General features: G+C 43.8%; 2 protein-coding genes across 9 annotated transcripts in view; one reads left to right on the forward strand and one right to left on the reverse strand.

Moving 5' to 3' along the window:
- Positions 1-3,223: 3,223 nt before the first annotated feature.
- On the reverse strand, positions 3,224-17,484 carry QTRT1 (queuine tRNA-ribosyltransferase catalytic subunit 1). The gene is made up of 10 exons (XM_081177294.1): positions 17,217-17,484; positions 11,294-11,362; positions 10,517-10,655; positions 9,463-9,541; positions 8,744-8,859; positions 7,540-7,678; positions 6,906-6,981; positions 6,559-6,668; positions 4,268-4,352; positions 3,224-3,852 (listed from the first exon to the last, which is right to left on the reverse strand). The coding sequence occupies exons 1-10, from the start codon at positions 17,433-17,435 to the stop codon at positions 3,700-3,702; spliced, it is 1,185 nt and encodes a 394-aa protein (XP_081033420.1). The 5' UTR covers positions 17,436-17,484; the 3' UTR covers positions 3,224-3,699.
- Positions 17,485-25,066: 7,582 nt separating this feature from the next.
- Positions 25,067-27,008, forward strand: part of DNM2 (dynamin 2) — a 66,926-nt gene continuing 64,984 nt past the window's right edge. For 6 of the 8 annotated variants that reach the window (XM_081176319.1, XM_081176320.1, XM_081176316.1 and 3 more), the window contains exon 1: positions 25,067-25,352. In XM_081176319.1, the coding sequence (XP_081032445.1) occupies positions 25,192-25,352 (161 nt within the window). In that variant the 5' untranslated portion in view covers positions 25,067-25,191. The remainder of the gene's footprint in view (positions 25,353-27,008) is intronic. The other 2 variants (XM_081176313.1, XM_081176317.1) reach the window with 1 other exon arrangement.

Below are 27,008 nucleotides of genomic sequence, written 5' to 3' on the forward strand. Positions count from 1 at the left end.
CACGTGAACATAATTCCCGGTTTCCTGGCATCCACTCCAACGTAACACGGAATATTTCCTGTTCATTTGATTTAATCTGACTGGTTTTAAATACTATCTCCAAACTAATTTATAATAATTTTCTTTTATTCTTATAGACATTTTCAGTGTATGATAATCCCAAATTTCCCCCCAGCTTTGACTATCTGTCTTATTGTCTCCTTTTCCCACACCTCTTTTAATTGATCTTCTTGATCCTCCATTTCTACTATTTTATAAATTTCACTGGTTTCCACTTTTATAACTTTTTTTTTCATTATCTCCCCCTTTTATAATCATTTTTTTCAAATTTTGTATATTCTTTGCAGTTCTTGTTTCCCTTTAACCACTTCTTTGTTCATTGCTCCAGTTGTATACAGTGGTACCTCGGGTTAAGTACTTAATTCGTTCCGGAGGTCCGTTCTTAACCTCAAACTGTTCTTAACCTGAAGCACCACTTTAGCTAATGGGACCTCCTGCTGCCACCGTGCCGCCGGAGCCCGATTTCTGTTCTTCTCCTGAAGCAAAGTTCTTAACCTGAAGCACTACTTCTGGGTTAGTGGAGTGTATAACCTGAAGTGTATGTAACCTGAAGCATATGTAACCCGAGGTACCACTGTACAGTTAAACCAAGTTATTTCACTTCCTGTTAGAGCTTCCCTTATTTGTTCTTGGCTTCTCATTATCTCCCCCCAATCCTTTATTTTAAGTATTTTCTTCTTTTTCGCTTCTTTTTCAATTTTCTTTTTCAAATTTACTGGGAAGTCTTCTATCATCACCACCACTGGAATTTGCTGGTCCACCTGCTTTCTGGGGTTTATACTGTCTTCTTTCATTAATTGTAGGTTTCTTGTTATTTTGGTTTTTAAGGTTGCACAAGAAGACTCTTTTATGTTGAAATAAAGTTACTATTAAATGTTTTATAGGATTAGAATTACCCAAGCTTGGATTCCTTTCACATCTCCCCATTCTATTATAAATAAACCCAATTCTTTTTTAAAACTAGCTTCAGATTATATACCCTTTTGTTATGAACTCTGCAGACCAAAGCTACTACTACTATGAGAGCCAGTGTGGTGTAGTGGTTAAGAGCGGTAGTCTCGTAATCTGGGGAACCGGGTTCGCGTCTCGGCTCCTCCACATGCAGCTGCTGGGTGACCTTGGGCTAGTCACACTTCTTTGAAGTCTCTCAGCCCCACTCACCTCACAGAGTGTTTGTTGTGGGGGAGGAAGGGAAAGGAGAATGTTAGCCGCTTTGAGACTCCTGAAGGGGAGTGAAAGGCGGGATATCAAATCCAAACTCCTCCTCCTCTTCTTCTTCTTCTTCTTCTTCTTCTTCTTCTTCTTCTTCTTCTAACCCTTAAGATACCTCCTATCTAGCATTTGTTGCAGACCATGTCATAGCCACCCTTGGCTTCAGTGAACACACAATTCAGCATCTACTGACCTCTGCTGGCACGCAAAGGAAAACATCAGCCAAGGCCAGTGACCATGGAATCGTCTCCATTGCAATTTGGACATTCCTATTCATCTAACGTTTAGGATCCAGAATCAAATGCCCAGCAGCACTCCCAAGGATAAACTCCGTCACTTCCCCTGGGATCATCTCCACACTCACTTATAAGCTGAGCCGCAAGCCAAGCAATAGAGCTGCTCCAAAAGGTGGCTTGACTGGATGACCCAGGAGTATTTGTTGGCTAAGCAGGAAATGCAAATAGTGTTTCACTTCCCACCCCTGTGATAAGCCAATACTAGCCCCTTGACAATAATTAGCTATTTCCTATCATAGAAGAGCACCCCAAAAATATACTGCCCAATGCAGGCTGTTTCACTACGCAGGCTGGCATGGGACTGCATCAACCTCCTTGTATAGACAAGATGTTAATCACTACAATTAAATGGGGGATAACCTGATTGCTAATGTCTCATTTGAACACAAGTCACCCTGCTGTTTGACTTTGATATATTTGTGGCAAATAACATTGCAAGATTTGCGGTGGCTGCCCCAAAACTGAGAAGAATGTTCATTAAAGATAATATGGTGGAATGTAAAGAGATGGTCAACGAAGAAATAAAGAAACTGACGTGTTTCCATTTGTATTTTAAGATATGTATGTATACATATTGATTAACACTGTCTTTTAAAGGTGCATCTGTGCACTTTTTGTATAGTATGGATAGGACGCATGTTTCTTTTTTAGTTATTGTCAAAATGACGATTGTCGCAACAACAACAAAACTGAGTTGAATTAACATAAATCATCCAGCTGCCTTCAGTTTTCAAAACAGGGAGACCCGGATTTTGGGTTGTACAAAAACGTGGAGCGAAAAAACAAAGAATGATCAAGCTTCTGGCACAATTAAGGCCCCAAAGCATAGCTGATGGCAGAGAATGTCCTGAGGTAAAGCAGTTTTAAATAATAAAAGGTAAAGGTAAAGGTACCCCTGCCCGAAGGCCAGTCGTGTCCGACTCTATGGTTGTGCGCTCATCTCACTCTAGAGGCTGGGAGCTGGCGCCATCTGAAGACACTTCCGGGTCACGTGGCCAGCGTGATGAAGCTGCTCTGGCAAGCCAGCACCAGCGCACGGAAACGCCGTTTTCCTTCCCGCTATAAAGCGGTACCTATTGATTTATTTGCACTTAAGGGTGCTTTTGAACTGCTAGGTGGGCAGGAGCTGGGACCGAACGACAGGAGCTCACCCCGCCACGGGGATTCGAACCGCTGACCATACGATTGGCAAGTCCTAGGCACTGCGGTTTTACCCACAGCGCCACCCGCGTCCCAATAATAGCATGGCCTAAATCATCTGTGATTAGAATTTGACTTGAGAGATGAAACACTGGGGGCAGGTTATCAATACTGTCACATTTGGACTTTCAGAAGTGCCTGCATAAGCAAGGCTAGCCAACCATGTCAAGTTCCAGCTCCATCAGTCCAGAAGAGGAGAGAATACCTGAAACTGAGGAACTAATGAAAAATCCCAGCCCCGATGACTTAAGGTCACCCAGTGAGCTTCATGGCTGTGAGGATATAAACCCTGGTATCCCAGGCCCAGCCTGACTTTCTAACCTAACCACTACACCACACTGACTTATTTATGCTCCTCCCTGTTTGCCCTATGCATCCTTTCCTCTGATTCTGTACTGTTCCTTGTCAAACAAACACCTACAAACAGAGAATAAAAACTTTAAGGATGCACACAGTTTTCAGTTGCAGACTTTTATTTGGGCACAGAACAGGAATTGCTTCTCCAAGAATCTGCATAATGCGGACATCTCTGCTCAATCTGCCAGCTCCACAAACATATTTTCTCGGTTCAGAGGAATCATGTAAAAATGCAAATAAAAAATAGGATTTTTTACATACTAAAAATATAAAAACAAGGAACTTTCAAGGTAGCTCCAGTTTAACCATGAAGACTCTGCATTGAAGAATGACCATTGCAATAAAAACCGTCAGCTCCTCCGATTCTTCCCAAGCACTCATTGAATAGAAAGAGGTATTCGGTGCTGCAAACACCTAGAGCACTGTTCTGGAAAGAAAACTGGCACAGCTATGCAAGTAAGGCAACCAATCAGTGAGAGACCTGGATCCAGGGGACACATGCTGGTTCACAGGTGCTGGGCTCCAAGCGGGATTTTGCTTGTTCGGTGATGCTGGCAGCACAATTGTATCCCTCTCACTCCAGGATAATTCCAACAGAGGCCAGGGCATCTATGGCCCACTGTGGGTAGCTGCTGATGTTGCCATACATGGTCTTCATGAAGTCCTGAACAAACTGTGGGAACCTCTGTTCAATGATACTCTCCCGGATTGAATGCATCAGGTTCAGCTGAAAAGAGGGGGAAAGACAGAGACGCCGTCTCTTTAGCAGATGCGCTTCAAACACCATGCATGTAAATGTGGGCGCAACCAGTCCCATGGAAGGCCCAACCACAATCAACAGGGGAAAACGTACGACGACGATGACATTGTAAACTCATGAGACTGAAGAGCTACCCAACAGCCTAATTCATCCGTTTTCCCAGCGTCTTAGAGAATCTTTCCCACCACCTACAAATGGTGCCAGGCTTTACTGCCTAATAGAATGCACACGAAAGCTCATACCAAGAACTAACTTAGTTGGTCTTTAAGGTGCTACTGGAAGGATTTTTTTTATTTTGACTATGGCAGACCAACACGGCTACCTATCTGTGCCTAACAGAAGAAAGCCTTGAGGCTACAAAAGGTGCAGAAGATGGACCAACCTGGTATGCAATATTATGCACAGTAACATGGTGCATGGCAGCTGTGTCGCTCCGGAAGAGAGCATTCAAGAACGCTCGGCTGTATCTGTCAAGAGACAAAAGAAGGAACAAGAGAATGCTCTTGTGAGTCAAGGCCTAAGGAAGGTAATCTACACACCAATGCTAGGAAGAATTAGAGGAAATCGCCAGGTATTTCCTACCAAAGTAGAAGCTAAGGTGTCACTAACTAACAGCTACCCACTTTGCCACAGCAAAGTGGCAAGCAGCAGTGGGAATTTCCCTCTGAACACCAATCTTTTGGCAATAGCTGCCAGCACTGTTGTGCTAGGGAGATAGTTTTCCTAGGTCCCACAATCCCTTGTTCTATAAAAGCCTTGATGTCTACAAAGGAGATTGTTGAGCAGTACTTCTGGATTCAGCAGTTCATCAGAAGTGGGGGCATGTAAATATTGGAGTAGGCCAGGGAGAAATCAAAGAAACACTCAGGTAGAGAACATGAAAGTCCTACAGTACTTTAAAGACAGACATATCTAAAGGGAATCACCGATGATTCGAATGAAGCTAAACTGAGATATCTACTAAATGATGAAGACCCCCTAAGATCACTCACGGTTGCCAGATTCTTGATCAGCGTCCTATCCCTAAAGAAGAAAAACGGACTCCTGTGCGGCTCGGATAACCCTTTTAAACCATGATATATGTTTTAGGATGTAATTAGGTGATATCACCATTGATGTCTTTTATTAATTTATGAGCAGAGGACGATGTTTATGTTGCAAATTTATAGTACTGTACTGTAATGTATGTTGTTGGTCTTTTGCTTATTCTGCTTTGGTTTTTGTCTGTTTTTGTAAGTTTTTAGCTGTTTTAAACTTGGAGGTTTAAGTATATATATGTTGGTGGGAAACTGTCGTGTGATGGGCCATTGGCCGTAATAAATATCAATCAATCAATTAAAGACAGACAAATACGTGCAGCATGAAGTTCATGGGCAAGCGCCTTGATGTGAGAAGCCTCCAGGGCAATGTTAGTTCAGCCTTGCTAAGAGGTAAGGGAGCAGTTCACACTTCCCGACAACCTTCACCTCCCTGAGAACAATCAGAGCCTCCCTGTCTCCTGAAAGTATCTAGCTCATGAGCTTTTCTATGGTGACTTCTGCAATAATTCTAACATAGCAGCTAATAGAAATTAGGCTGCCTCTGCATTCCACGGTACAGACAAATTATGCCCAATTATCTATTCAGTCTCCTTTAGGAATGGTCTACCCAATTTTCTCCAGGCCATTTTATCCTCCCTGTGAGGTGGCCTAAGAAACACAATTAATGTATCCTAGCTGAGTGAGGATCTGAACTTAAGTTGCCCTGGATCTAATCTGATCCCCTGACTACTATGATACAGTAAGTGTTCAGGAATGAGAATGGAATAAAACTACGGCTTCTCTTTCTTTCCATAGTTAAGTAGCACTGAAGTAGACAAAGATACCATACTCAAATATTTTCTTCTTTGAAAGCACTAAAAGGTGGTTAAGGTGTGCCCAGAGGTCATTGATCCATGCTATTATCTTGGGTATATGCTATGAAAGGGATCTGACACAAACTTCTTAAAATGTATCAGAGGAGGTATCTTCTTATTCTTTGGTGATCACTCGTAGCCGAGCAAGATTGTCTTCCATAAGCAGGGTTTTAACAGTGAGTCCGTGGAGGTCAATTCTGGATCCACACATCCTTCCACAGTGGGGACATAGGTTTCCGGGTGGGAGTTGATCATAATGAGGGTTTGTTGACCACTAACATTACGCTTTCCACTGTTAAGTTTGGAATAGAGTAGTTGCTTTGGAAGATGATAATCAGGTATCCACACAACATGATCAGTCCAATGATGTTGAAGAATCATTGTTTTGACGCTGGTGATCTTTGCTTCTTCCAGTACACTGGCATTAGTTCGCCTGTCTTCCCAAATGATATAATCTTATATTGGCTGTACTGGTTTACTTACACAACTGGTCATGGGCCAATATATTGTGATTCCCGCACCCATTCCTCCCATCCCTGTCAACCCAATACCTGAGGATGACTGCTCTGCTCAGAGCTGCCCTGACAAAACTCAGCAAGAGCTGCAGCACAGATATATTTTCTATGACTCTGCTTCCCTGACTCCACCTTTAAAAGTATACCTCAGGCCCTCAGCAATAGATGAAAAATGGTCTGCCTTCCAACAAAGGAATCTGTCTTTGCAAAGGGCAAATCTGAGTTTTTTTTTAAAAATAACCACCAACCCTGAAGCTCACCAACCTCTGGCATGTGGGACAATCACAGTTCTCATCAATGGGCCGAAAATCCTTGGCATATTGCTTGTTTTTCAGCTGCAGGGAGCCCCAGGGGACCAAGGCTGAACCAAAGCGCTGGAAGTTGAAAGTGCAAAGATGTCAGCAGCCAGGAGATTCAGGGGAACACAAACAGCACTCATCAGTCTTTCCAGGTTTAGTAGGGGTTTCAAAACACTTCACTGCTTTGAATAGTGCTCCCAACCCCAGGTTATATGTTCTTCCACCGTGTGGCGAAGTGGCCCTCCTCCTCCCCCACCCCCTCAACCAGTGGGCCCACTACCGGTTTCCCCCGCAGCCGACACAGCTACTTACTGCAGTTCTCGTAGGGAAGACACAATCAAACATATCGCAGCCCAGAGCCACACACACCACCAGGTCAGTAGCATAACTTCATGAGAAATGGAGAGAGACACATCAGGTGATGAAGATGCTGCAAGTGTACCCACCCACTGTCTATGACACAGCCTGGCCCAATCAAGAATGCTCAGCCTTCTAATGGCAGAGATGGCAACATTTTTGTGGTAAGCTTGTGCCCAGAAAATGTCAGGGTGAGCACAATCACCAAGGGGACTGACTTGAAATGGTCAAGTCATTTGGTTGAAGGAGGAGAAAGAGGGGTGGCTGTAATGGTTTGGGAATATAGTACAGTCAATGACCATTTCGCAAAGGGGATCTGTTCCCAGCGCGTTGGCAGAGCACGTATAAGCACCCCTGTCCCTGTTCCACCCTTTTAGTGACAAGTTTAGTGATGTTTGCTGAAACAAACATCAGGTTTGGAGCCATGAATGCAATTGTGCATCATTCAGATGCATGTTAATTGGTCGTTTCCTGTAGTTGGTTACATTACCAGCAGCAATCCATTTTGACATGTTCCTGCTGCAGCGTAAAGGACAATGATGTCCCAGGCACCAATATGCTTTGCCTGAAATGTGGCATCTGCTCCTACCCCACTCCCATGAGATAGCGAGGCTTGTTCCTGGGGAGATGATTCGTACTGAGATCTACCATCCTCCAGAAGTGATCTTTGGCCTCACCACCACTCAGGCCCCCAATGGCAAAACCTGGCACGTCTCGTTTAGTCATTTCTAGCCGAGAGGGAGAGGAAGAGAGAGACAGAGAGACAGAGAGAGGGGAAAGGGAGATAGCTGTAAGAACTGTGAACTTCTACTTCAAGGGAAGCATCATCCTAAGGAAACTCAGACAAGAATGCCAACAGACCACCACCTCCACAGTTGTTGCTGTGAATGTTTGAAGTATTACTTATTTACTAGCAATCTTGAACCCAGTGCTGCTCAGGAATTCTGTGCCGTTTTTAAAAGTTCAATCCACCATCTTGATTCAAAATGGTCTCAAATTGTATCGAAACATAGACAAAAAACTGTTCCTTGATCTCAAGACCATGATGCAAAATCAAGTTACAATGTCTGAGAAGGTAACCAAATGTACAGCGGGCAGACAAACAACTTTCCAAAATATATAGTAGATTCTTGGCTTAGGAAATAAGCCACAAATCCACTATCTTCTTCCTTTTCCAAATGCATGATGGAAGTATAAAAGCAGTTCTTAGAATTGTTGTATTTGTAGAAAATTATCCTAGCCCAAGGCTCCTAGAACACTACGTAAGTTATAATAGGAATAAGGAATACTACATAAGAACCCTTCTGCAATGCCCCTGGTGTCTTTTTAGGCTTTTATAAACAAAGCAACTGATCATTCTTAGGAGGAAAGGCCATCTTTAATATTTCCTCTTCCATTTCTTACTGTTAACCCCACACCAGAACCAAAATAGCCTAAACAAGCATGTGAGCAATTTTGTCATGAATTTACAATCTCTCTGGGTAAAATTTTCACCACTGCGAGTGAAACTTTACCTAATTAGCCGATCAATTAATGTCTGCAACTCTGGTTTGCAACTTTAGCAATCAGTGACTGAAGCTTTGCAAATTGCATTGGTAGACTTGTGGCCAGAAACTGAAAAACTTCAGGGCTGGGAAACTGAGATCAACAGAAGGTGACTGCCTAAGGCTCCTTACGGATATGAATTTCAGCAAAACTCTCTTTGGTCTTGCCCTCAAATATGAATACTGTAGCTTCAAACTGGGACCAGAAGTTGCTTGTGGACAAAGCCCATACAAAAAAAATGAATTTACCTTCCAGACACTTAGATCGGAGGGAAGGATCCAGTCCACCCTGGATAATAGCAAATAAATTCTGCTGGCCAGGCTTGGTATGTGCTGCAATACATCTGTCCAGCCAGCGAATGGACCTGTAACAGACAGATCCCCTGGTCAGTTAAGAAAAGGTAGCATCTGTCATATCATTCCACAGTCAGACATTACGTTACTTAGGGAGTCGCAAATGTAGGTGCATCAAACGTCCAGCATTAGTCATTCCAGAGGAGGCACCACAGCTCATTGTTTCTTACCACCCCTCAAGCATGCACTCCAAGCTGGCAGCTCAGCAGAGAGGCAATGAGCCGTGCTAACTTGAAATCCCACAATCTGGACTTGTAGTCTTATCCTTGGATAAGTGCAGTAGCTGTTTTTTTGGGGGGGGGATTTGGGGGGGGATACAGGGCTTAACCTAGCACAAATTTGACATTAACTCAGATGACTTCTACCTGCGCAGAATGAAGTTTGTGTTTAAAACAAATCAAAGGAGCTTTTACAGTAATATGACATTTGTATAATTTCATCTGCTCATGCTTAACATACAGAATTGAGATGCTTCACTGGTAGTAAACAAAGATTCCATGCCTAGACAAGCAAAGCAGGCCAAAAGACTGTGTGAATAAGCACCACAGAAGTCAGTGGCGCAGAGAAGCAGAGTTGGGATGAACAGGCAGATCGACACAACACACAAAGCAAACCTGAACATGGCTTCTTCTACCCGGGGGCCGCTAACTGTGCTGCTGACCACATCATCTAACTGCATCATGATGTCAGAGCCTAAGGAAGAAAAATGCAATGTATGTCAGCAAAAGCAGATGAGATCAGTCCACACCACAGATTTCATATTTATTAATTTAAAACAAGACATTCTCTCAATTTTTGTCCTAAAGGCTAATTAAAATATTTAACACAGAAGTAGCATAGAGCCAATTGTCCAACCGGCTGTCCCACTGTACTTTTACTAAAAATAAGCAAGCTCATCTCAGTTAACACTGAGCAGAGGCAGGCATTTCTAAGATATTAGTGAAAATTTCGTAATACTGTAAACTCAAACACTTCTTAATACTCAAAGAAACTAAGGTACTTTTCTTTTAGGAAAGCCAATTGTATACAAATTGGTTTTTTTAATTTCAATGAATTTAAAAATAATTCAGGAATTTAGGGTCTTTTTTCATCTACTTCTATTTCAGAAAAGTCTTAAGTAGATGTTAAAATTCTGAAAATCAGTACAAGCGGCTCTACATTTTGCTAACTGAAAAGCCTCCCTGCCTCTCTCTCTCCCAACAGGATTTAAAAAAAACCTTGATATGGTATGGTGCTGTTCTATAGAACTGGGATGAAGTTAACCATAATAGGTTTTTTGAGATCCCTGCTCCACTTTCTGACCTCCACCCAGTAGTAAATGCCAGGATGGAGCTAAAGAAGGCGCTCAGAATCATCTCATTATTTACTGCTTATGGATTTCTGATTTCTGGGCTCTTTAGGTGAATTTTAATAGCCCATTGTGGATTATTACCCTAAGTTACACAAAATGCTTTCATCTCATTGGTGCCTCATTTGAGATCTTCAGTGAAGATTCACCATTAACTCAAACAGAAGGGTCACCACCAGAGTGACTGGTTGCCTCCCTCTGAAGTTCTATGTCTATATGGAATTTCAAAGCAGGGAAACAGCTGTGGCAGGAGAAGAATGTCCGTGGTATGAAGCACCAGTCAATTCAGCAGTTGGCATTATGCAAGACAGAATAGTTACCAAGAGCATTTTGTATTTCAATGGATTTCTCTGGAGTCAGCAGAATCTCCTTGCCATCATAAGGAGAACGGAAGCACACTCCCTCCTCTGTCACCTTAGACAGCTCCACCAGAGAGACCATCTGGAACCCACCGCTGTCCTGCAGGAAAACAGTGACACTATGAACAGACCTGAAATAAGCAAAATTATTCTGTTCTGGTGCTCTGCTCCTATAATTTCCAGAAGAGCGAAGCATTCATTTGACTACAAAGGCCTGAGAAGAACTGGGATGAATTAAAGAAAAAACCCTGTGTTCACCTATTTAGTGTTCTGAACTTCTGTGTTTGAACACATCATTTCAACACTCCAGCAGCAACTGGTACACTCACTTCTATTCCTGGTGAGGTGAATAGTTCAAAAAAAATTGTGCAAAACCACACAGAGAATCTGTGGCAGAAAGAGAGTCACTGCTTTCTCCCAACAAGAAGCTCAGGCAGCAGCATATATTACTCACTAGAAGAATGAATAAGTGAAGAACATTCCTTTTCGCTCAATCTCTCCAGTTATGGAAAATTTTCAGAATGAAAGTGTATCTGCTTTGCTGTGTTCTAAACTAACATTCAACTGAGCAGCTAGAATTTCCCATGTGTTTCAAGTGTTTCTGGAGCACACGTGCCCCAGCTGCCGCAATGCCTAGATTCCTGCCATCTCTCATTAGCCATGGCTTCTTATTTTTGCCAACAGCCGATGGTTGGTTTTCCAGTGGCAAGTGCTTTAATTAGTCCCTTCAATACTCACCGTGAGCAGGTTTCGTGACCAGTTCATAAAGCCATGGAGCCCATTGGCTTTTTGGATAAGCTCTGGTCCCTAGAGAAGGATAAAAGGTTATAATCAGTGCCTAACATAGCTAGTGCCAAAGACCCCCACCACTGATGCCAGGCATCGAAACTTTCCTCTCATAATCTGGCATATGACCAAGCTAAAAACAGCAACAGCACAAGGTCAGACCCTTAACATTCAGACACTGTGCCTGCAGCAATATTCAGAGCAGGATGCTCCCAACAAAAGGGCACATAGGGGAGAACAAACCAAAATACAGGAGAGCTGCTGCAATAAATTGGCTATCAGACTACACCAGGAATCAGAAAGTGCTTGGTTGGAATCTCACATCTGCTTTTCTTCCTCTCTTTGTAGCTACCCATCTGCAATGTGTAGATATCATCTAACAGGGCTGTCGAAGGAATACAATAGGACCAAGTGTGTGAAGTATTCTTAAAACCTAAAATACCATGTAAACATTAATTATCTTCCTTCTCATTTGTTCTGCAAGACCTTCTCCGTTTTGCTTTTGGCTGGAGCGTGAAAAAGGAGTATCTGAAAAGAGAGCTGAGAAAAGGGTATCCTTTGGCTTGTTCCAACCCTGGAATCTCACTTGCCTGGCTTCCAAGGAGAGCAGGAACCACCTCAGCAAACATCCCTCAGTATAGGCCTGTACTCTGTACTAGATTTCTTAAAAACCGGTACCGTGGCCAAGCTTACGCAAAAGGTTTGTCCTTTGGGGCTCTGATTACTTAATACTAAGAGAAAGACATGCTCAGAGCTATTCCTGTATTGAACGAAGCATTGTGTCCGCTGATTAACAGAGAGTGTCAAAGAAATAAGAAAAAATGAGAGGGTATCTCACAGTCCTGTTGGATTCTATTGACCAGATTTATTGGTTCAGATAAAAACCATTTTTGAATTTGGAATAGCTTAGAAATGATAACTACTCATAGAAATAAAAGACTTCAATAAAGCTGTGGCTAGACACCAGCACGTCTGTCCCCATATAAAAGGCAGCAGTAGAGAAATTCATGCTCTTTTTAATCCAAGTATTCTTCTGCGTGAAGCTTTTTAATTTAAACATCTAAAAAACAACCCTACCTATGCAGATTTCCAATGCTCATGAATTATTGCAAGGCTGTGGGGAGCTGAAGTTCAATGGTTCACAACAACCCTGCAATATAGTCCCATGTTTATATCAACATTGCAAATCAAAGCTGGGCATGTACAAGGCTGGTTTGGATTCTGAAGCCAGAAACTTCCCAAACAATAAACACCTCTCAGGCTTTAGGAACGGCCAACCTACTTAAAACTTCCAGGCTTCTCTGTTCAAGTCTGGTGGGAATTTGCAGGCTCAAAAACATTTGCAGATTTAAAAACATCCACTTTTCCCTCTGGCAGCTGTAAATCTCTGGGACAAGTAACTTTTTAAATATTCATCTCGGCCCAGAAAGAAACACAACCAAAATCCTCCTCCTCATTTGACCCTCAACTTTTGTTACTTATAACTTAAAACATTCCAATCATTTCTATAACAGCATAGAATAGCAACTAATAAAATGAATTTCAATAGTGACAAATGTAAGGTTCAATACTTAGGCAACAAGAACCAGCTGCTGCACAAATATAAGATGGTCGCCCTAACAGATGATCTCCGCAGGCAGCTGGATCGAGGCGGGTCGGGGCTGCTGATTCTTCTAGACCTGTCAGCAGCCTTCGACATGGTTGATCACAAACTCCTGGACTGCCGCCTTGCCGACGTGGGGATCCAGGGCACAGTCCTTCAATGGCTGCGCTCGTTTCTCTCCGGTCGGGGACAGAGGGTGGCGCTTGGGGGGGAATTGTCATCACGCCACTCCTTGGTGTGTGGAGTGCCTCAGGGTGCGATTCTCTCCCCGATGCTTTTTAACATCTTTATGCGCCCCCTCGCCCAGCTTGTCCGGAGTTTTGAGCTGGGTTGCCATCAGTATGCTGATGACACCCAACTCTATCTGTTGATGGATGGCCATCCTGACTCGGCCCCAGATACACTGACCAGATGTCTGGAAGCTGTGGCTGGATGGTTACGTGGGAGCCGGTTGAAGTTAAACCCTTCGAAGACAGAGGTCCTCTGGCTGGGACGGAGCGATATGGGATTGAGGGGGCAACTCCCGTCTCTTGCGGGGGTGCAATTAGTGCCAGCATCGTCCGTGAAGAGTTTGGGTGTAATCTTCGATACCTCCCTCTCTATGGAGGCACAGATTACAGCTATAACAAAGGCGGCATTTTTTCATCTCCGCCAAGCTAAGCAGTTGGCTCCTTATCTCTCTCGCCCTGACCTAGCCACTGTGATCCATGCGACGGTCACCTCCAGACTGGATTATTGTAACTCCCTCTACGTGGGGCTGCCCTTGAGACTGACCCAGAAACTCCAGCGGGTGCAGAATGCCATGGCGAGACTCCTTACGGGGTCTTCGCTGCGAGATCATATCCATCCAGTGCTGTACCAGCTGCACTGGCTCCCGGTGGAGTACAGGATCAGGTTTAAGGTGCTGGTTTTGACCTTTAAAGCCCTATACGGCCTAGGACCCTCGTACCTACGGGACCGCCTCTCCTGGTATGTCCCACAGAGAAATTTATGGTCTGCAAATAAAAACACCCTATAGATCCCAGGTCTCAGAGAGGTTAGGCTGGCCTCAACTAGAGCCAGGGCCTTCTCGGCCGCGGCTCCAATCTGGTGGAACGCTCTGTCACAAGAGACTAGGGCCCTGCAGGACCTGACATCCTTCCGCAGGGCCTGCAAGACAGAGCTGTTCCACCAGGCCTTTTGTCAGGGCGCAGCCTGACCCCCTCCTCTGGCAATCTGCACAAAATTTTGCTTGATGGTTGCCATTAATTTGATTTTAATTTGATTTAATTAATTTTATAATGAATGTTTTGGAATGTTGAACTATTTTGATTGTTGTTGGCCGCCCTGAGCCCGGCTTCGGCTGGGGAGGGCGGGATATAAATAAAATTTATTATTATTATTATTATTATTATTATTATTATTATTATTGGGGACACCTGGCTTGCCAGTACTGAAAGGACCTAGGGCTCTTAGTAGAACACAAGCTTAACATGAGTCATCAGTGTGATGCTGCAGAAAAAAACGCTAATGCTATTGTAAGGCTTCATCAACAGTGTCACGATCAAGGGAAGGAATAGTACCTTTCTATTCTGCCTTTGCCAGACTACATCTGGAGTACTGAGTCCAGTTCTGGGTGCCTCAGTTTAAGAAGGATATTGACAAGCTGGAATGTATGCAAAGGAGGGCAACCAAGATGATAAACAGGGTGTGGAAACCAAGCCTTATGGGGATGGGTTGAAGGAGTATGTTTAGTGGAGAGCGAGTGGAGTTATGAAAACCACCTTCAACCGCCTAAAGGGCTGTCCTATGGAAGATAGAGCAAGCTTGTTTCCTTCTGCTCTGGAGGCTAGAACCCGAACCAGTGGTTTTAAATTATAAGAAAGGAGATTCTTGGGAAAGGACTTGTGACCTTCTGGGACAATGTATCCAGAGGCTCTGCTGTGTGCTCTCTGTAAAACAAGTGCCCTACTGGAACAGTTAAGTGAGAAGATGGAATTGATGACTAATGCAGCCAGAATTTTTGAACAGGCAGTGGGAAACTATGTGGAGCCCACCCAGGAATTAGATCAGGAGTGTGTCCTGACAGAGCTGATGAGAGAAGAGGATGTTGCCGAATCTTGGGCGCCAGAAATGGAGGGAGCTGCGGCCTTGCAGGAACAAGAGCTTTTGGACTTGACAAATGAACTTGGAAAAAGCCAGATTTGGAAAGATAAAGTTTGGATTGGTTTGGAAATGGGGGGTTGGATAGACCCCCCTATGCAAGGATGTTTGGACTTTCCGAGTCTGGCAATGGGCCGCGAGATGTTTGGAGCTGTGGGGGCTCTCAATTTTGGAAGGATTCTGAAGCATCTTCTTAAATACCACATGGAGTTGAGTCTGGACTATGGAAAAGGGGCTGATTTGTTGAAAAGGGTCAAAAACATCATCAAGCTGGAGTTCCCACTAGTGAAAGAAGAATATGAAGAAGAGCTGCGGAAGGGACATGGAAGAGATTTAAGGGCCTCGGATGTAAGGTTGCCAGGTTAATGCACCAGATCGATGGGATAAAAAGGACTGACAAAACCCGGGACCAGGAGGAAGGGACGCTGGATTAAGATTGGATTGTTTTTATTTCTTTTTTTATTATCAGGATTGTTTTATAAAATTGATGAATGTTAGAAAAATGTTGGAATGAAATCATTTGGCTCTAGCAAAAATGTTTAAAGAATTAGGCAAGAATATTATGGTTGTGAGAAGTTGGTAAAAATAAGATTTAAGTTTTAAGTTTTTAAGGTTTTCTATAAGATAAGATGAAAATAGATTAAGGTAATGTAATGACAGAATACTATGAAATATGGAAAGGATTTGCTGCATAATTAATAACCAGGATACCAAAAAAAGGGAGGAGGAGGAGGTCAAAGAAAGAAGGTAATGAGACTTGAGGATTTGAGAATGATGGATTTATTTTTGTTGGTCTGCGGTGTATTTTTGTTTTTTGAATGTGGTTTGTTTTTTTTCTTTGTTTTTTCTATTTTCCTTTTCTGCTTTGTTTTTTCTTTGCAATTTCAAAAATTTTAATAAATATCATATTAAAAAAAAACAAATTATAAGAAAGGAGATTCTGACTGAACATCAGAAAGAACTTTCTGACAGTCAAGAGCTGCTCGACAGTGGAACGGACTCCTGCAGCGGGTAGTGGACTCTCATTCTTTGGAGGTTTTTAAGCAGAGACTGGATTGGCACCTGTCTTGTATGATTAAGCTAAGATTCCTGCGTTGCAGGGGGTTGAAATAGAGGACCCTTGGAGTCTCTTCCAACTCTACAAATCCACGATTCTCCGTTATCAGCAACTGTTACGGCCTTGTGTTTGTCTTTCTGTTGATGCACTTACAAAATATTTGTTTTGAAACTCTTAATTCTAATAAACGGCTCAGGACTACAATATCTCAAGGACCGCCTCTTTCCATATGAACCTACCCAGAACCTGAGAACATCTTCTGAGGCCCTCCTTCATATGCCTCCTCCTCAAGACGTCCAGAGGGTGGCAACACGAGAACGGGGCCTTCTCTGCAGTGGCTCCCTGCCTGTGCAATGCTCTCCCCAGGGAAGTTCATCTAACGCTTTCATTATACACCTTTAGGCGCCAGGCAAAAAAGTTCCTTTTTAACCTGGCCTTTGGTTGAGCTGATGGGACATCCTATACCCTTTTGAAATGTGGCTCTTTTTTTGGGGGGGGGGTTGTTTTTGAGTTATTGTTTTTATTTTTATTTTATATAATGTATTGTGATCTTTTCTGTGAGCCACCCTGAGACCTCTGGGTGCAGTGGTACCTCGGGTTAAGTACTTAATTCGTTCTGGAGGTCTGTTCTTAACCTGAAACTGTTCTTAACCTGAAGCACCACTTTAGCTAACGGGGCCTCCTTCTGCTGCCGTGCCGCCGGAGCACCGTTTCTGTTCTCATCCTGAAGCAAAGTTCTTAACCCGAGGTAATATTTCTGGGTTAGTGGAGTCTGTAACCTGAAACGTCTGTAACCTGAAGCGTCTGTAACCCGAGGTACCACTGTATAGGGCGGTATATAAATTCAATAAATAAATAATAATAATAATAATAATAATAATAATAATAATAATAAATAAAGTATCTATTGCAATCACTGTAACTGAACTGAATATTGGGTTTCTTCCCCCCTGAAAATAGGATGTGGGGGGAGAATTCCACTAAGAGTAGGAAACGTCTCCGCCGTCTCTAGTAGAAATAAATGGCAAGTCAAGGTTTGGGGAGGGGGGTGTTGGGGGGGTCGTATTACTCACGGGGCGCATGCCCAGATGGTAGGTGTTGCCCAAGCACAGGCGGCACCCGAGCGCGTCCAGCTGCGTAGCGGTGAGGCCCTTCATGGTTCCCTGAGTACCGACTGGCATGAAGACCGGGCAGTTGACGGAGCCGTGCGGCAGCCGAAGCTCGCAAGCGCGGGCCTTGCTTCGCCCGCATTCCGCCACCACGCGCAGAGACAATGCCGGCGCCGCAGCCATAGCAACCGAGCCGCCCTCTCCCCGCGTCAACGCGGTCTGTCACGTGACGCTGCGTTGTGAGGGGCGGGGCTAAAGAATGGATTTTTAACTCTTCTACGTACCCCGACGTCCACCTATAGAGATACAAAGGATCTCAGGTCTGAGGGGCCCAACGCTGTTCATTGGACTCGTCGCAGCGCCCGCCCCTTGACGCAAGAACGTTATTGGCCGCGCCTGCATCAATGCCCCTAGAGATACGAAAATTCAGAGGGTAGAGGTGGATAACTACGGAGTCGAGTCTGTAGGAACCAGTGGCAGCAAACAACAACAACGAACAGGCCCGATTCATATCTTTAGATTGGCAAATATTTGTGGTATATAAACATATAAATAAAAGGAACAAAAATAAGAACCGCTAAAAACATAGACTGTACAGTATATATGTGTGTGTGTGTGTCTTACTATCGTTATAATAATAATCGCTTAAAACATACAGTATAATATTAAAATCTATTAAATTATATTATTAGTTAATTTATTAATTATATTAAATGTTAAAAAAATATATGCGTAATCAATAATAGTAATAATAATTTTATTATTTATACCCCGCCCATCTGACTGGGTTTGTACTCAAACCATACAAAGAATTAGAATGAAAGCACAACGGCATCAGCCCTTTCAAAGGTGACAAAAGAGGATGCAAATTTGTAAGCCCGAAAAGCGGCACAGAAATAGAATCAATCAATCAATTTGCATAAAATTTCCTTATTTGCGCATATTGATACATTACTATAATTTACATGGAAATACCCTACATCTCACTAACGCAGAGGGAGATGTGAACAGCTGACTTATATTTTGAACAGCAAGAAAGAGGACACATTTGCCGACTTTTACTTTTAACTATGGATCGCTATGACAACTCTCATTTTATGTACCCATGAAAAAGAGGACGTGTCCTGGAAAAAGAGGACGTATGACAAACATAAATGCCTGCTTAGTCTGCCATCTAGCCGCTGGTGATGAGCAATTTCAAGGCCTCCGCTCTCCTTGTTTAAGCTTCTTTACCTTTAAACCAAACTTAAACTGAACAGCTCTTCAAACAGAGGATTGTTTTTCAAAGAGAGAACTGGAAAATAGAGCACACAAGCCATCCAACTAAGAGTGTGCCCCTCACAATAATAATAATAATAATAATAATTTTTATTACCATGTTCTGTATGCACAGTTTTTCATCTAGGCAAGCAAGAGGCACTCAGAGTTCCATTTCAGACAGGAGGAAAATCACTTGAGAAGAGTGTAAAGCAGGACTGGTGAGAGGTGTGCCTGGGAAGAGTCCTGAGGGCCAAGTAGAGGCATGAAGGGCCACATTCCCCACTCACCAGCCCTGAGGTCACCACCCCTGATTTATAAGAATCCAACCATCTGAGTGACCTTGTGAAAGTGACATGTAGAATAGGCCCCCCCAAAAAAAACTTTTCTGAACAGTGGGAACATCTGAAATCTTGAGAAAGAATTGTAGGCAACACCACAACATTGCTGCTATGCAGGCAACAGTAGTCACAAAATGGCTGCTGTGGGGCTGTGGCCAATTACAAAATTTACTACTGTGACAGAGCCCTTATTCCACACAAGGGAGACAGGTGAGGCTAAAAGACAAGTCATTTTCCCATGAAACTGAATATCAGACAGAGGCTGGCTAAACCCAAATAACAAAACATCAATTTCATGGAAAGTGAACTGCTCTGCTATCCATTTCATTGCTGCTTTAACATAAGAACACTGATTTCACCTAATGTTTTGGAGAGGGTAAATTTTTAGCAAAATGCACAAAAGTACGTCAAACGTTATGCAGATGTTGTGGTAATACAGAATTGGTATCCAAAAACTTGGAATGGTGTCGGGGGGTGCAGTGGCGTAGCGTGGGGGTGCAGGGGGCCCGGCCACACCGGGCGCAACATCTGGGGGTTAGGGTTAGGGGGCGCAAATCCACGGGTTAGGGGGCGCAAACTACTTGCCCCGGGTGCTGACAACCCACGCTACGCCACTGGGGGGGTGGGGTTATTGGTTTGTTTCATTGTTTTATGATGTATTTTGTCTTCTCATTTTGTTGTTGTTGTGAACGGCCTTAGGATCTTTGAACACTAACACTTCCCCCCTTCTCTGTGACTATTCTGTGTTTTTTGTTTGTTTGTTTCTCTGTACAGTAGTACCTAGGGTTACATACGCTTCAGGTTACATACGCTTCAGGTTACAGACTCCGCTAACCCAAAAATAGTGCTTCAGGTTAAGAACTTTCCTTCAGGATGAGAACAGAAATCGTGCTCTGGCAGCGTGGCAGCAGCAGGAGGCCCCATTAGCTAAAGTGGTGCTTCAGGTTAAGAACAGTTTCAGATTAAGTACGGGCCTCCGGAACGAATTAAGTACTTAACCCGAGGTACCACTGTATTACTACTTCTGTGTCGTGTGTTTCTCTTCTCTCTCTCCCACCCACCTTGGCCGAGTGGGAAATACATCTGGTAGCTGTTTCATCTGCATAGCAGCTATATATCTCCACTCCCATTATAATTGGCATATAGGACTGCTTGGTAAGTGTACGTAATGGAAAATAAGAAGGAAATAATGACTCAGCTGTATCCAACAACATAACTGTGCAACTGTAACAACTTCCGCTAGTGCAGGAGAATTTATCCCACCTGTGCATCATGCCCAAAATCAGCTCTGGGGTCATCCCCACTTTGTGGCAGATTTGGTGGGTGTGGGTGGTGCCCAGTGACTGGGGAGTTTCTATTACGCAAGCAGAAATTGTCCTCCTTGCGCAATGTCTTGGTTGCATTCAGCTCACTTAGCACCCTGCACAAGAGTCAACACAGAGCAATATAAAAGAAAGCTTGGAAACGTCTTGATTTGCCAGAAATGTATGCTCAGCTTGAAGGCTTTTTGTGCTGCCGTGTATTGGGTCTCAAACTTTTAGAAACAAACAAACGATCAAAGAAACAAAAACACATGCCTCATGATACTTACAAAAGATTGTCACAGAAACTGGGAATGGTTTTGTGGTTGATTCTGATAAATGATATATGTAAATGCGTTTGTCTCAGGTAGTCACAAGTAAATCAGTAACTGAACACAGCAAAACTATATTTATATGGGGTTTTTACAAGAGAGCAAGTAACCGCACCCTTTCATCTGCTCATTAAATTTCAAAATGCTTGCAAAGAAATGGACTTTGCTCGCACTGTATCAGGTCCATTCTTTTCTCAGTTCATAATATGTTATACTGTAAAGAGGAGTCTGAATAAATCTACTTGAGATGTTGCAGCCATTACTAGAAGGCATATGTTCCACATGTTCCACATTTTCCACATACCACACCAGCCCCATATTTTGTACCTGTTTGTTCTGTGTTTTTTCATGTATTTTTTTTTAAGGTGATGATGATACACATTTTGTTATTGTGCTATGTACTACTGCTTGTACTATTTTGTCGCTTCACTGTAGTATCACGGTCATAAAACGTCCAAATTTTTGCAAGTTTGCTATCCTTTACTGTAACCTTTCACCAGTAGAAGTGGCTTCTTGGATCCATCAGTCTCATTCCTGATTCTCCATTTTGTGGCCATCAGCAAGCAGGGGGAAAGGCAAGCATTTATAGCATGACCCATTGCAAAATGCATAAATGCAGAAGCAAAGGTGTATAGTTGTGTTGCCATGCAATTGTCAAGTATGACAGAGTACAGTACTTTCAATATTTTTATCCCACTACCCTCCACCCCGTGCTGTGGTACAGCTGTGCAGTGCATTATTTTGAAAATGTTCAATTGTAGCATCTTATGAAGGCACCGTAGGATATTGGTGGGTAGCCAGGGTGGTGATAAGAAACAACTTTTAATAGGGAAATGTTGAAGAAGCAGACCATGTATCTCAGTACCATTGTTAATGAGGCATCTAATCATAGCCTGCATTTTTATCAAGGCTTATAGTTTGATTAGGGTCTGTATTTTAAAATGAGCTTAAAGATTTTCAAATGTTTTATGCCAGGCAGAAGACCAGCTGCCTAAGTACTTTGGCAAGATGTTTATCCTCCTGGACAAGGGGGCCCCCTGATTTATAGCAGAAAACAATTCTCAAAGTCGTAAAAAGGGAATTACAGGCTGAAGAGCAAGGTTACACTGACCCTACATAATTAAGAGTTGGTAAACAGTAAAATAAAACCATGTGCCTCCATTAAACTTGAGCCATATCTTCCTAAGGTTAAAGGCCAATAGCAAATGGAAAAGAAAGCAACTGGCTGGAGAAGGGGAGTGTAAATAGAAGAAGAGGCTTTTTTCCTATTTTATTTTGAGGCTGTAAACTCTTCCTTCCTTTTACTTTGAGAAGGTTTATTCTTCTAAAAAGCTATCTATGATAATGTATGAAATATACTGGCTTAAATGTAATTATGCAAAGGATCTAGAAAGAAAGAAATGTTAAATTCTTATTTCATAGAGTCATATTGCTGTAGGAGACCAGAGGGGCAAATGAGCCCAGCCCCCTGCCAGACAGGAGATGCCATCGAGCACTCCTGATATATGGTTGTCAGGCCTTTGTTTAAAGACCTCCAAAAAGGAGATCTTTCATTGATGATGCATGAGAATGTGAACCCAAGATCTCTGATATCTGTTTAAGATAAAAATTTAAAACTATTAACCATCTGTTTTGGAGGGCAATAGGGCAAGGAGGGCAAGAGGTGAGCTGGTAATTAAGGTTCCTTGTTGAGACAAATGTAAGATATATGACTACTTATTTGTCATTTATAGATAGAAGAATATATAGCTTTTTGTATCCCATAAAAGGCAATAGGAAATGGGTGTATCTTTTAGGATTGGTTATAGCAATCAGCCAATAGGAAATTCAACCAGGCTGATTGGACAGAGGCAGCCAAAGGAGGAGCAAGGAGGCTGGGCTGAGGGAATATAAGTGCTGGCCATAATGGCAGGAGACCAGGCCAGAGCTTGGTAACCATATACCACTGTGCCTCTCATTTATTTGTCTGACAAATAAATTATTATTTTAATTTCTCTATTGCTGCGTTGAATATTTCATTCCAGCTAAGCGTTAACCACAAGCAGGGTGCTACATTACAACCACAGCTGATAAAAAAAATGTACATACACCTTGCTCCTCTCCTCTATATTGTGCAGCAAAAAGACCTGTTATCCCGGGGATAGAAGCAGCCCCAGTGTGATTGCATTTGTCCCTGGACCCCTAATTGGGAACCACTGGTCTAGAGAAACGACAGAGATCTGTAGAACAGTAAAATATGTATTAAAAATACCCTAAGAATGCTGATATGCCTACAGCAGGTGCAGACAGAATAAATTAAATTACTGAAATGAGAATTCAGAGGTTGTGGATAATTGGATTCTTGTGACTCTATGAAGGCAGAGTGATAAGACAACTTATTAGGTAATGTAACATTTTTTAAAGAACAAGTTTTTGTATCAGGGAGAAATGTAAAATAACAGCAAAAAATCGAAACTGTTTAGTAGCAATTTTGAGATAACTTGTAGTAAGAATTGTACAGTTTTAAACTGACTTTTAATATGTTACAAAATTTGCAGTACTAAAATAGAACAAATTATTTCAGTGGCAAGTTGTATAGGAACACATATGTGTTAAAGTGCAACTGAATGGGAATGCTTTCCTGGTCCTGAACCTGTGACTGCTCATGAGGAGTGGAAGCACTGCACTTATTTTGAACTCTTGATCTTATCCCCCATCCCTGCTGCCATCAAGTATTGATCACAGTACTCACTTCCTGGTGAGTGTGCCTATAGCACTTGAGTGGACAGTACAATCCTATGCACACTAACATAGGAGTAAGGCCTACTCCCTGGTGCCACACTGTTTTTATTGTAATTATCTGCATGTTTTTAATAGGTGTTAGGGTATATATCAGCCATGTCCAACCGGTTGATCATGATCTACTGGTCAATCGCGTGGTGTCATTGGTCGATCCCTGTCAACCGCGTGATCCTGGTTGATCTCCGCCCCCCAAAAGAGCTCAACAACTTTGGGTAGATCACTGCCAGTTTTTTTATAGTGGGAGTAGATTGCAGTCTTTTGGGAGTTGGACATGCCTGGTATACATAGAATCAAAAATTGTAGAGTGGGAAGGAAGCCGGGGGGGGGGCGTCATCTGGTCCAACCCCCTGCAATGTAGGAATCCTTTGCCCAACATGGGGCAAATAAATATGTAGCAATAGCAACACAATGGAATTTACTACCGAGTACACGGGTGGCACTGTGGGTTTAACCACAAAGCCTAGGGCTTGCCGATCAGAAGGTCGGCGGTTCGAATCCCTGTGACGCGGTGAGCTCCCGTTGCTCAGTCCCTGCTCCTGCCAACCTAGCAGTTTGAAATCACGTCAAAGTGCAAGTAGATAAATAGGTACCGCTCCAGCGGGAAGGCGTTTCCGTGCGCTGCTCTGGTTCGGCAGAAGCAGCTTAGTCATGCTGGACACATGACCTGGAAGCTGTATGCCGGCTCCCTCGGCCAATAAAGCGAGATGAGCGGTGCAACCCCAGAGTCGGCCACACCTGGATCTAATGGTCAGGGGTCCCTTTACCTTTAAATAAGAATAGAATTGCACTGAATCTGATTATTCTCTACAATTATTCTACAATATTGCAGCCTTTAATGCTCATAGCTGAATGGAAACTTTCTGAATCACAGAATATTTTGAACTGACAAGAATACTTTTTAAAATAAGAAAAGAAAATCTGGGAAATTCTGGTTATCTGTTTTTTAAAAAAGTATTGCAAATGAAAATGCACAAATTCCTCGCAATATGCCCTCGTCAGCTGCAGCCACCAGAAAGGTAGAATATCTGCCAGGTAAAATCATTTCCCCCTGGAAGGTGTGAAAAAGATTTGGGGATCTGCGATTTCTGTAGAGGTAAGAGAAAGCTGAGGTACCTTTCGATCTGTTTTAGTATTTTAATTTTTTTATGTTTTAAAGTATGGCTGCAAAACATTTTCCCCTTGGCTTTATTGTTTTATCCGCTTTTGAGGTTTTCTTCACTCAAGCGGTATATACATTTTACTGCAAAATGAATGAATGAATATGAGCAGGGACCAATAATTGTTTAGCGGCAAAAGAAGGACCGAGGTGGAGAAATACACATTTCATCTCATTGTTCATGCCCCTTAAAAAGGAAGAAGTAAAGTGCTCTTTACTGGTGCGATTGGCTTATTCACAGAGTGTGACGCAAACACTGGCCAATAAAAAGCGAATGTAGTGAGGCGGGTGGCCCGGTTCTTTTGACAGCTTATTCGTTTCTTTACGTGATGGACAGGAAACTTGACCAGTAAAAAGAAAAAGAAAAAAAAAGCAACTAATGAGCTGCAGGGCGGGGACCGAGCTCCTCAGGTCACCATTGGTTGTGAGGAGAGCAGAGGCGGGCGCCGAATGACAGGGAAGGCTACCAGTTAGAACACCGACCGGAAATGGGCGGAGCGGGCCAACGCTGCCCCTACCACTGCCCGAGGGCGACGGTTTTGCTTTTCTTATTGGTCCTGACCGATGAATGACAGGCCCTCCGAGCAATAGCCGGCAATGGCCGGCAGAAATAGGGCGGGGCGGGGCGTCGCCTCGCCGAGGCCGGATGAGGAGAATCCGAGGGGGGAAGTTTTGGTGGTTGTTGCCTGGGGTTGTGAGAGGAAGCGGGGAGGTGCGCGCGCCGGGGGGAGGAGGAGGGGATCTGTCCCCCTCCCACCTTAGGCCGTTGCTATGGGCAACCGAGGAATGGAGGAGCTCATCCCGCTGGTGAACAAGCTGCAGGACGCCTTCAGCTCTATCGGGCAGAGCTGCCACCTCGACCTGCCGCAGATCGCTGTGGTGGGCGGCCAGAGCGCGGGCAAGAGCTCCGTCCTCGAGAACTTCGTCGGCCGGTCAGTCAGTCAGTCAGTGAATCGTGCGTGTGGGGGGAGGGGGGCTTTGCGGGGAGGAAGAGAGAGAAACGCAAACTGCGCAAGGGAGGCTCCCTAAGGCAGACCAGCGGCGCGCGGCGCAGTTTGCGGAAATGAGTTCCGAGAATGCCGGGCTCGCGCTCTCCTCAGCTCCCTGCTGCCGTAGAGGCGGCCTCGGCCCGGGAAGAGCCGCCGCCGCCCGCCCGCCAAAAACCAGCCCCTCTCCGCTGGTGAGGCGAAGCGGAGAGGAAAGAGTCTCTTCCCCGCTCCGAGACCCCTCTCTGCCCCATGGAGCCGAAAGGGGTCGCGCGCGGGACTGGCCCTCGTGAAAGGTGGCTTTGCGACTGGCGCCATGGCCGGCGTGTGGGCCACCTGCCTTCTGGCCTCCCGCTCTGCTGGGCGAGTGCGGGGAGGGGTCAGACCCGCGAGGCCTCGCGCTGCCCTCCGCCCCACACACCTTTCCGGGTTGTCCTGGGTAAACTCTGTCGCCTGTGCTCCGGTGACCTCTATGGGGGAGCTTGCCTGCTCTTAATGGGGTTACACTCCCTCTAAAGGAGCAGGTACACAGCTCGGGGGTATTTCTGGGTCCTTTGCTGTCGCTTGAGACTCAGGTGGTCTCAGTGCCTTCCATCAGCTTTGGCTGGAGGCCAAGCAGTGCCCCTGGGTCTGGACAGGGATAGCCTAACTTCTATCGTTTATTCTGTGGAAACCTCCAGGTTAGATTACTGCAATGCGTCCCACGTAGGGCTGCCAATGAAGACTGTCTGGAAACTTCAGCTGGTGCAGAATTCAGCGGCCAGGTTGCTCATCAGGGCAAGACTGTTTGAGCATATTACATCGATCCTGGCCCAACTGCGCCGGCTGCCAATTAGTTTCCCAATTCAAAGTGCTGGTTTTGACCTATGAAGCCTGAAACAATTCAGGAATGCAATACCTCAAGGACCACCTCTCTCCACATGCACCTACCTGTACCCTGCAATCATGAGGCCATTCTTTGTGCACCTTCCAACATGAGAATGGGCCTTTTTTGCAGTGGCTCCCCATTTATGGAATGATCTCTCCAAGGAAGCTTGCCTAGCACCATTGTTACATATTTTAGGTGCTGGGCAAAAACTTTCTTCTTCTGCCAAGCCTCTTGCTATTTAAACAATTTATGGCCTTTTAAACTGTGGGTGGGAGCTATTGCTTTTGTTTGTTACTATGTTTTATATATATGTGTGTGTGTGTGTAAATATATACACACACACTGCCGTCTGATCTTTGGATGAAGGGTGGTATATAAATTTAATAAATAAAATAATAACATAAACTGCAGGGTGGTACTTGAAATGGGTGGAACAATCAGTGATTCTGCTCTTGTTGCCATTGTAATTATTATTGTTTACCTGCCTTTCATAGGATCAGAGGGCTGGTTACATAAATACAAGATAAATAAGTTTTAAAAACAATAGCAACAAATTTACAACTTAGCATCTTTCATAGGAGATCTTTGCCTGGTTTGTAACATCCATCAGCCCCTCTTGCATGAAAACCCATCAGATTCCAGGTTTCTTTGGGGTATTGCTAAATGTAAAAAATTTCAAGCTGCTAGACAGCTTATGACTTGCAAGGGTGGGGGAGGTTACACCTGTCTTTCTG

This window comes from Podarcis bocagei (assembly GCF_964188305.1).
Source record: "Podarcis bocagei genome assembly, chromosome: 17".
Classification (NCBI taxonomy): Eukaryota; Metazoa; Chordata; class Lepidosauria; order Squamata; family Lacertidae; genus Podarcis; species Podarcis bocagei.

Bases quoted from the DNA above. Each gene is read 5' to 3' on its own strand.
- QTRT1 (XM_081177294.1), bottom strand. From the start codon at position 17,435: ATGGCTGCGGCGCCGGCATTGTCTCTGCGCGTGGTGGCGGAATGCGGG. The intron at 11,363-17,216 runs GTGAGTAATACG...ATCCTTCTCTAG, and splicing joins ACCATCTGGGCATGCGCCCC to GGACCAGAGCTTATCCAAAA. The intron at 9,542-10,516 runs GTAACTATTCTG...TTTCTTCCTTAG, and splicing joins TGAAATACAAAATGCTCTTG to GCTCTGACATCATGATGCAG.